General features: G+C 42.2%; 1 protein-coding gene across 1 annotated transcript; it reads right to left on the bottom strand.

Annotated features, from left to right (window-relative positions):
- Nucleotides 1-6,187: 6,187 nt before the first annotated feature.
- Nucleotides 6,188-9,605, bottom strand: LOC115748677 (heparan-alpha-glucosaminide N-acetyltransferase-like). Its single transcript, XM_030685248.2, has 13 exons — nt 9,326-9,605; nt 9,074-9,211; nt 8,647-8,728; nt 8,283-8,359; nt 8,052-8,167; nt 7,852-7,960; nt 7,639-7,755; nt 7,465-7,556; nt 7,307-7,373; nt 7,143-7,224; nt 6,919-7,010; nt 6,665-6,808; nt 6,188-6,535 (listed from the first exon to the last, which is right to left on the bottom strand). The coding sequence occupies exons 1-13, from the start codon at nt 9,560-9,562 to the stop codon at nt 6,389-6,391; spliced, it is 1,500 nt and encodes a 499-aa protein (XP_030541108.1). The 5' UTR covers nt 9,563-9,605; the 3' UTR covers nt 6,188-6,388.
- Nucleotides 9,606-9,823: the final 218 nt, after the last annotated feature.

The following is a 9,823-nucleotide window of genomic DNA, read 5'->3' as shown; positions in this document are numbered from 1 at the left end:
CTGGGTATTTGCCTATGTTGAACACGGGATGTCCGGTCATGGTCTATTGAGATGATGAGGGCATCATCCGAGGTGGGATGGTTAAGATCAATGGCATGATTCCGGACCCTATAAACCATCCGATAATGGAGTGTAGCAGCCAAAGAATTAGGAGTCCGAGGAGCTCCAGTAATTTGCGGTTGAACTTTTAAGGGCGACGGTAGTCTTGGGTCCGCTAGTGCCATGTTGAAATTTGGAAACAAAGTAACAAAGACTGTCCCAACATTTAAAGTGGTATGGATTGTACCTATACGGGCATGCTGGTAGTCTAAGAACCGTGTGTCCAAAAGGGCAATTCTGGCTACAACAGGGAGACCTTTACGGCCATGAAAGGAAAGAGCAAGTCCGATGGCTCCGAAATGAAGATGGGTGAACCCTTGTTGGATCCATTGGAGTGGAAATTCGGGAGGAATTTGGAGCGTCACAAACTGTTCTTGTTGTGTAGCGAGAATATGATGTTGGTCAAACTTGGAGGATCGAACATACTCTTTAACAGAGCGGGGAGTGTGTCGGATAAAGTGTTTGATGGAGCGAATTGGAGAAAAGGAGGTGGGTTTAGTAAAGGCTGAATATGCGTTGATGAACGGAAGATGTGTTTCAGAGATCTTGCTGTCTTGAGAAAAGGCTACCTCATAGAGATAGTCTATTTTGGATGCAGTGGATTTTCGTAACTCCGGGGGTGATGCGAGAGAGAGTGGAGATTGATGCTGTATGGGAGTGAGCATGCTTTCTTCTTGTGGAGTTTCCATGTTGGAGAAAGTTTCTCTTCATCACAGACCTTCGAACGCTAAAATATCAATATTAATCTATCTTCGATCCGCTTATTTGAAAAATTTGAAATAGGGTTTGAGCTTACGTAGGTACGCTAGTCAACCTAGGTCCTCAGATGGCACCCTCTCGGACGGTGAGTAGCTGGAGAGACGAAAGCCGATCCGCTTATTTGAAAATTTGAAATAGGGTTTGAGCTTCTGTAGGTACACTAGTCAACCTAGGTCCTCGGATGGCACCCTCTCGGACGGTGAGTAGCTGGAGAGACGAAAGCCGATCTGCTTTTTAGAAAATTTGAAATAGGGTTTGAGCTTACGTAGGTATACTAGTCAACCTAGGTCCTCAGATGGCACCCTCTCGGACGGTGAGTAGCTGCATAGACGAAAGCCGATCTGCTTTTTAGATGGTGAGTCCCCGCATGGAGGATAGCCAATCTCTTTTGAATAGGTGAAACCCCTTTGTTACAAGGGTGAACCTCCCCTCTCAGACGGTGAGTAGCTGCATAGACGAAAGCCGATCCGCTTTTTAGATGGTGAGTCCCCGCATGGAGGATAGCCAATCTCTTTAAAATAGGTGAAACCCCTTTGTTACAAGGGTGAACCTCCCCTCTCGAACGATGAGTAGCTTCCTAGATAAAAGCCGATCTGCCCCTTTTTTAAATGATGAGTCCCCAGTGGATAGTCAAATCCATTTTGAATAGGTGAAACCCCTTTGTTACAAGGGTGAACCTCCCTTCCAAATCTTCAAACCACCGCTCGACACCGGACGGACACCGACCATTGTAAAATCACGCCAAACCATCCACAGGTAATCCCGTACACTCAAATTTTCAACCTCAGATCAACAAATCTCAAACCATAGACAGGTGAGCTACGGGTAAGTGTCTCTCTCTCTCTTCTTATCTCTCTTTCATATAAATGAGCATGGATTGAAACAATTCCCCACGGAGTTAGAGCTTAAACTGCGAAGGTAAAGCAATCGAATGTCAAGACTTATTTTCTTTAGATTTTTCCCCAAAAGAGTTGATTAAGGTTCCAGGTGTCACCTTGTTTTTGAAAGCAACCTCTAACCGAGATTACTTTCAAAGAGGGGCAAATGTTGACACCCGAATTTTTTAGTCGATTTTTCCTTTAGTTTTATTTTCTAAAAATTCCTAAAAATTCACAAAAAAATCAAAAAAATTAGAAATTCAACATTGGAAGCCTTGGCCAAGCCTAAGGAACCAATTTGGAACAAAAAATAATTTTTCATATTTTTCGCATTTTTTAATATTTTCGGAAAATAGGAAAATACTTGAAAATTCATAAAAAATAGTTTTCGAGGTCGCAAAAATACATAAAAATGTTCCATATTTTTATTTTAATTCCCTTTTCATATTGACCTCAAGAAAAATTGAAAATTGAGTTCAATCTTGGGTGTTTCTTCACAATGCCTAAGGTTGAATTTTCATAAAAAATACCAATTGAGTCTTTTTATTTGCAATTTTTGCACATTTTAGGTCTAGACATTCAATTGCAGTCCCTTTGAACTTCAATTTGATCAATTGCACCCTCAATTGCGCGAATTGCACGGATTGCGCAAAATCCCCAAATTCTTTGCAATTTAGTCCCTCAATTTGACAATCTTTGAAATTACTTTTAATTGGAGGACTTTCTTAGTAAAATTGAACTATCATCCTATGTTTTTATGCATTCTAAATCAATTGGAATGGGTCTCATGGTCCAATTTGGTCAAATTGACACTCAATTGAACTTTTCCCCAATTTGGGCAAATTGAAAATATTGGGGTTTTCATAGAAATTGATGGGAAATTTTGGGCAAAACCACCTTTTTAGATAATATTCAGGGTCCTAAGTCCAATTTTGAGGTTTAATTGCAAAAATTCCCAGTAAATTTTGATTAATTTTGAAAATTGCGCAAAATGAACTGTTTGAACCGGTTCGGACCGGTCTGACCGCCGGTCGAACCGGTCCAAACAATGTCATCTTCTCCACGAGCACGCACCAATTTGCAGATTTTGAAGTCGAATTTCAATGACCAAATTGATGGTCAATTCGTGTATAATTGTACCAATTGATTTAGGGGTCTTGTTGTGCAGGTCAAGAGGCGTCGATCGCCACCGGCGGCACGGCCAATGGCCGCCGGAGCACGGCGGAATCAACGGTCAAGACTCCCGGCGTTCGAAAGTCAACGTTTTGCCAAATCGTGTAAGTTTGTGCTCGTTTTAGCTCAACGGCGCGCCTAACGGACTTGGACGGAATCCTAGTGATTCCGTCACCGTCCGGTGACCTAAATTCACGTGAATGGCACGTGAATCACCTCGCCAACTCAAGCTCCCGCACACGCATTTTTTGAAACCGAGTATAAAAGCTTGGAGGAGGATTCTAGAAAGGAGGAGGTTCATTTTGGTTCGCTCGACTACCAGAATAGAGAGAGAAAGAAGAAAGGAGAGAGAGAGAAGTTCTTGTGAGCTTCGTCGTCGCTTCGTCGGAGCCCTCTTGTGAGTACTTCATCCGCGTGATTCGGACCAAATCGGACCATCAAACTGCCGCCGGAAGCTCGCCTGAGCTCGGAGAAGACGATCGCATCAGCTCGTTACGCCCGGGACCTCTTAAAACGGTGAGTTGAGCTTCCAACTTCCCCGCGGCACGATCATGGCTTCTTACTATCCCGAGTGTGATTTCCGCAATTAATCTAGGCGTTTCTATCCTTGAACTTCACTAACCACATCTGCACTTCCATTTTGCATCGATTTTCTATGAAACCGCATAATCGAGTCATCCAAGCTCCAACGCCATAGCTTGAACCGCCGAAGCCAGCCTAAACAATTCTAGGTCATGCGAGTTCAATCAGAACTTGAGGTAAGCTTCTAGAACTCCCGATTGTGCGATTGTATGAAATAATTAGCTTATCTTGCTCGACTTTGCTTGGTTGAAGCTCTGGATGTCGCGACTGTGATTAGTCCGATTTTCGCGATTTAGTGGATAAAATACTTAGATCTTTAGATATGTTAAACTAGAGAACGAGGCGAATCGATAGGAGTTGGATTCGTGTGTTTTTGTCGAGGATCCACCGTCGGATCGTCGCCGGAAGTTCCCGGCCGTTCGTTGCATCGTTGCGAGAGGTTGAAGATGACCGATGTGGCGAGTCAAAAGAGTCAACGAGGCGACGTGTCGCCTTATGATTGGGCCAGCCTGTCGCCGACTCGGCTCGGCCGTTGGCGCGGACGGCCGAGTCGGCCTTAATCCAACGGCTAGGATAAATAGATAGGTTTGATTTACGACCGTCGGATCGTTATTTTGTATTTTCGGATATTAGGTATATTAGTTAGAAAATAATAAATAAAAACGGTGCCGTTCTGAATAAGTGGTGCGGCGTCGTTTAGGACATGTTAGGAACGAACGGCCCGGATTAGATCTAAAGTTTGATCGTAGCCGTTTAGAGTACTAAAAGAAACGTCGTCGTTTTGGGTTTAGAAGAGTTGACGGCTCAGATTAGATCTCAAATAGATCGTAGCCGTCCATGCATTTATTAGATACGGCGTCGTTTTGCTTAAGGTTGAGTCAACGGTCCAGATCAATTTTTAGGTTTAATCGCAGCCGTTCATTTGTCGGGTGACATACGGCGTCGTTTTTACGTAGGAGATCAAGACGTCGTCGTTTTGTTTGAGGGCGAGTCGATGGCTGAGATCAAATCTTGGATTGATCTCAGCTGTCCATTCTTCTTCTTTATATTCGAAAATTAGAAAATCTATTTTAGAAAATCAAAAAATAAATAGATATATGTACTCATATGGTGCCGTTTTGTGTAGATCAAGTCCGAGTTCGGTCGGACCGGGTTGACTGGCCGTTGACCGGGTTGACCCGGTCCGGTCTATTAATAAAAAATAATAAAAAATAAAAAGAAATTTCCAAAAATCCAAAAATTGTAAAAATACTTAGAAAATTCATAAAAATTCCTAGATTTTCACAAAAAAATTTCTAAAAATTTGTAGATCGATTCGGGACTCATAAAGTCCGGATCGAAAAATTTTGAGACTTTGAGGGTCGATTTGTGTCGATCCGGAAAATTTCTAAATTTTTAGAAAATAAATAAAAATTCCAAAAAAATTAGGAAAATCAGAAAAATTCAAGAAAATCATAAAAAATGAGAAATGGCCACATTCAACTAGCCAAATCGAAATTTTGTGATTTTCGGGTCCCGAACCCCCCAAAATGATCATTCTACCCTTCCGGGCCTTCCGCCCCAAATTTTCGCCAAATCATCCCAAAACCCAAATTTAATTTTTGTGTGGGCCGATAGGGCCATTTTAGACATGTCAAACTTTGATTGATTGATCCGATTGATTTTGTTTACCTTGATTGCGCTTTTAATTTTTCTGAATGTGATTGTTAGGATAGAAAATCCCCATCCGCATGTACACCTAGAACCGTTAGAACCTACCTCACCCGATATTGCATCTGCATGAATTCTTAGGTTAGAAAAACACTCGACATCGGTAACCGAAAGGGCGTCAATTTGAAATTTGGCGTAACCAAGTCCCCGGACCCAATAATCTCTGGTTTTCACGGAACCGAACGGTTTCTCCCGACCGCTCGGTAAGGTTTTCCGATCGTACCTTCCAATAAATCGATCGGTGGCGACTCCAAATTGCATGTACACCTCGCACATGCCACCCGACCACACAAGGTCAATTTCGATATTTGATAAATTTTACCCGACATCGCGATTCGAGTAATGGGTCTTGGGAGGGACCCGCGATCCCACAAAAAATAAAATATGTATAAAAGGGATCGGCTCGTTAACCCTACTCGCCCCGGCCGGATTTTATCGCCCGACGGAGGGTCGCGACATACATGAAGGGGTTCAACACCACTTTAAATAAAACTTCACGTTAACTCTAGCGGAGAAATTGGCGGATGTGAATATTTGTTTTGTTAAAAAAGATTGCATAGTATTTTTTGGTAGAAAATTCACATTTAGCGCAATAGAATAAATATAGTCTTAAAAGTTGATTTGTGATGCTATTTACGAGTTTTTATAGAGGACTTTTGCTCCTAATGCTCCTCATTTGGAGGTTAATCATTCTTCTTCTCTGGTGAAGTTGGTAACAGCTCACCACTGTTCATTATGGAAGACAAAATCAGAGTGAGTCTGAGTAAATTATTTCCTGTCAATCTTCTTTCTGTTCAAAGTTCTTGAGATAAGCGTCGCAGTCCACTTATGGAATGAATTGTTACTAGCACCTCAATGAAATTAGAGTGTCACTTACAAAATAGATTCCGCAAATTTCGAGGAGCCGTGTCAAATGTTATTTCTACCTTTGAATTATGCTACTTCCAAAAACATTCTAGGATCAGTGCTAATTGTTCTATAAAAAGATGCATTAGTCAGGGCAAACAAAATACACTTCCCCAATTAAGATATGCTAATGTACGATAAACCCACACTGACAGTAGAACCGAGTAGATTAAGATCCGAGCAACTTCCGAAAAGTACAAGAGAAGCCAAGAGAAAAGAAAGGAAGCAATTTCAGAACATGTGAGAGGAGCAACGCATAGCTATCTGCAGATGGTTGGTTCTCATAGCTTCCAGTATATGCCCAGTTTGTGCAGGACACCGGAGACGACTCCCCAGAAAACTATCTCCGCGAATATCACGTACAAGAGCGTCCCTAACCGCTCAGAGTGCCAAACGTTAATGAATATGTGCTTTTGGATCCAATACACCTGCTCAAGGAGCGGATAGGTTTCTCAGCTTGCATGATCCAGCACAGTTTCTGTATTCAAACTAGGGCCAGAAAGTTTTATCCGACAAGAAGTGAATGCTGCATGAATAGGGCTTTCTGTACCACTTACCAGATTGTTCTGTGGATCTTTGTAGTACCATCCATTTATGAATGCAGCGAAGATGCCTTGTGCAGCCATCACGAACACAAGCATCGCGTTCATTCCAATCCACTCCAAGAATAAGAAGGGCATTCTCAATCCCCAGACATCGATCTGTAGATCATTCGTGAAATTCCAAGTCGGACGGAAAACAGTTTGTCAATTTGCATCGGCAGTTTGTTTGATCTTGCGACAACTAAGTACCTAAAGTTGCAAAAATGTACCACAATGTAGAAGGCAGAAAATACAATTCCAGCTGCACCGGCTGTGAAGCAGACATAGCTGAAGCTATATAGCTGCTTGTTAATAGGAATGGCTGCAAATAAGGGTAGGTTCTTTTAATCATCCACCAGAAAAAAAAAAATTACAAAACAAGACTTTCAAATCATGCGATCTCTAACACGAGAGTTGGAATCAATGGCAGCATTCAAGAGTCGAAGGAGATCACCATCTGTGAAATGGAGGATAATGGCAATGATAAGTAAGCAAAGCCCCATTGAGACCCATTGCTTGAGCCTCTCAGAGTGACCCTGCAAAACCAATTACTATCTTTACGAGCCTTCAAGGTCGACCAGAAAGGCGAATTTGTCCAGGCGCAAGCCGTGGTCTTACCTTGAAGTGAATCAGGACATGCCCGTAGTGGATGCCGATGGTGCCAGATAGAATGGCAGAAATTGTACTGAGAAAGGCCAAAAAAAAAGAAAGGACAATCATAAAGTTAGTCTGTCCAAACGAGATGTATAAACACGGCTAGGATAAACTGTCAAAACCTCAATAAGCCTTCTGGCTCAAATGGAGCAAGGCACCATGTAGGAGCATCCTCGCGAAAAGGGCCGGCATTCGGGGAACTAAGAGTGCAAGCCTACAAGCAAGATCAATGGGTAACAAACTTCTGACCAGAACAAGTCAGATTAGAAAAATTTCTCTGATGATTAAAAGCTAACCTTTAAACGTTGCCAGACTGGCATCGAATAGAGATGGTTGATGCCCCAAACTTGTCGGTCGATGTAGCTGACCGCGTTGCATGCAGGACCTAGGTGTCCTCTCATTCCACATTTGACCTGGGACAAGTCGAGCAAAAGAAATCAAAATATTTCAATCGAAATAATTTCTCTAACTAATAGCATCTCCGAGATGTTATGACATTTAACACGTACTGCATATCTCCGTGGTACATCCTGGTCGTGGGCAACAAAACTCCAATCAGGAACATATAAAGCATATGTCGTCACCATGTAAATTACAAAAGCGATGAACCCCCCCATCCTAATCATGCATAGATAGGTCATATATCGCTTAGATCATTAGTCAAGGTATAAGTTGACACTCTGTAATCTAAGCACAAAATTGAACTCACCATTGCCAACGATATGCTGTGAAAATAGATAGATGTCCAGGCTCAAGTAATATTGGTCTGCGCTTTGCGGTGAGGGTCTCTATTAGAGCTACGATGAAGTAAACAAGCGCTATTCGCTGTAAAAATGCATGACACATATATTTGTTAGCATGGTAGCCGGCTTGAATCTGATCTGATACGACAGTTTGTGGAAGAACTTCTAAGTACTAATTATTGAAATCCAAACATAACCTGGAGGATGCCGCACCATCGTATGTGCTTCATGTCTACTCCATAGGACAGGTCAACAGGTGCATGGGAATATCCTCCTGCAGAGCTCATTTAGTCGATGATTACACTGAATCTTTTTGCATTATCTTTTGTTAATTAATCAATTAGGATAGAATTTTGTTGCCAAAAAGCTTTAATTTGTCTTCTGCGAGAGAACATTGTATAATTGACTGAGAAAGCATGAAACGCTTGTTCGAATACTTAGCCGGCAGAACCACGCTTTATAAAACATCAGTACGGTGCTGCAGGGTCCAAGAAAAAATAGTTTACTGTTCTCAGGGTGGCCAAAAAGGAGAGACAAAGCCAAGAGGAGTATTGATGTTACCTTGCAACAGAATGCCCCAGAAAAGAAGTTTCAATGTCCTTATGACAATCTTTTTTATTGCATCCTTGATTCTGGGAATTTTCTGCAATATCAAGAACTTGTGCTGATAGACCACATTCTCAAATGTTCCTGTTACCACAGAGGGTGAACCAAAAAATATGTGTACTTTGTAGTTTAGGACATTGAACTAACATGAGCTCTCAATTCCAAATTATCCACCCAAACCTTGAAATTTCGGAAAATTTCTCCGGTATGTCCCATTAGATGAAACATAGAAACTCTCAAACTCTACTGACGGTGCTGCCATTAATTCAAAGTTGGAAGGTACAACTATGTTGTCACTAGCCAGAATGAAGAACAAAACTTCTAGTCGAGCGGATTTTCTAGGTATAGCCAGACGAGTGACGGCGAACATGAATTCTAGTACCTTGAGAGCAAGGGCAATTGCCACCCCGACAATGAAGAGAAAGAAAGGCATGACAAAATCAGCCAATGTGCAACCGTTCCAAGGCGAGTGGTCGATGCGTGCATACGCTCCCCCGGCATCATCCACAAGTATCATCACCTGTACTTAAGGTCAAAACTATGATCAGGAAAGAATTAACAGGTGCCTCATAAGTACACGTATTGGCAGATAATGCAATAGCCTATATATGGGTTTTAGAAGTTCAAATTTTACCACTATGGTGAGGCCTCTAAATGCATCTAAAGTTGCGACCCTCTTGCTCTTCTGCTTAACCACCTGCAGCTGCTCCTCTGCTGTCTCGGCCATGGGCTGTTCAGGCGCGTCTTCAACGCGATCTCCGCCATCGTTTCTGTCTAATTTCTTGTGCAAGTCACCTTGGCAATCTTCCTTGATAAGCTGCGTCTGGCCATCACCGGCTAGTCCTTCTTCTACTCTCTTCGCTTCATCCATAGATTGTGTATGCCAATTCTCCTTTCACTAAAAGTGAAGCTAAATAAAGTGATGGGAAGGGTATATATTGGAGTTGAGCTTGAGCTGGTTTGGAATGATAGAAATAGGACCATAAGAAACAACGAGACAACGTTAAGATCAAAGGGCCGGCATATGAATTAGGCGCCTTGACTGGAAAAATAAGGGGTGGGACATGGAATTTGAAAGAGCGACAAAAGAGACAAACAACTAAGGCGAAAAGGACTCGTAGACAAATCAGAA

The sequence above is a fragment of the Rhodamnia argentea genome, chromosome 7, assembly GCF_020921035.1.
Source record: "Rhodamnia argentea isolate NSW1041297 chromosome 7, ASM2092103v1, whole genome shotgun sequence".
Classification (NCBI taxonomy): Eukaryota; Viridiplantae; Streptophyta; class Magnoliopsida; order Myrtales; family Myrtaceae; genus Rhodamnia; species Rhodamnia argentea.
The sequence above is the reverse complement of the archived record's forward strand: the minus strand, read 5'-3'. Positions and strand labels throughout refer to the sequence as shown.

What these genes read in the sequence shown, in the direction of transcription:
- LOC115748677 (XM_030685248.2), bottom strand. Translation starts at nt 9,562, where the DNA reads ATGGATGAAGCGAAGAGAGTAGAAGAAGGACTAGCCGGTGATGGCCAG. An exon ending in GATGGTGCGGCATCCTCCAG is followed by an intron (nt 8,168 to 8,282) that starts GTTATGTTTGGA and finishes GCATTTTTACAG; the next exon opens with CGAATAGCGCTTGTTTACTT. An exon ending in ATGTACCACGGAGATATGCA is followed by an intron (nt 7,756 to 7,851) that starts GTACGTGTTAAA and finishes GACTTGTCCCAG; the next exon opens with GTCAAATGTGGAATGAGAGG.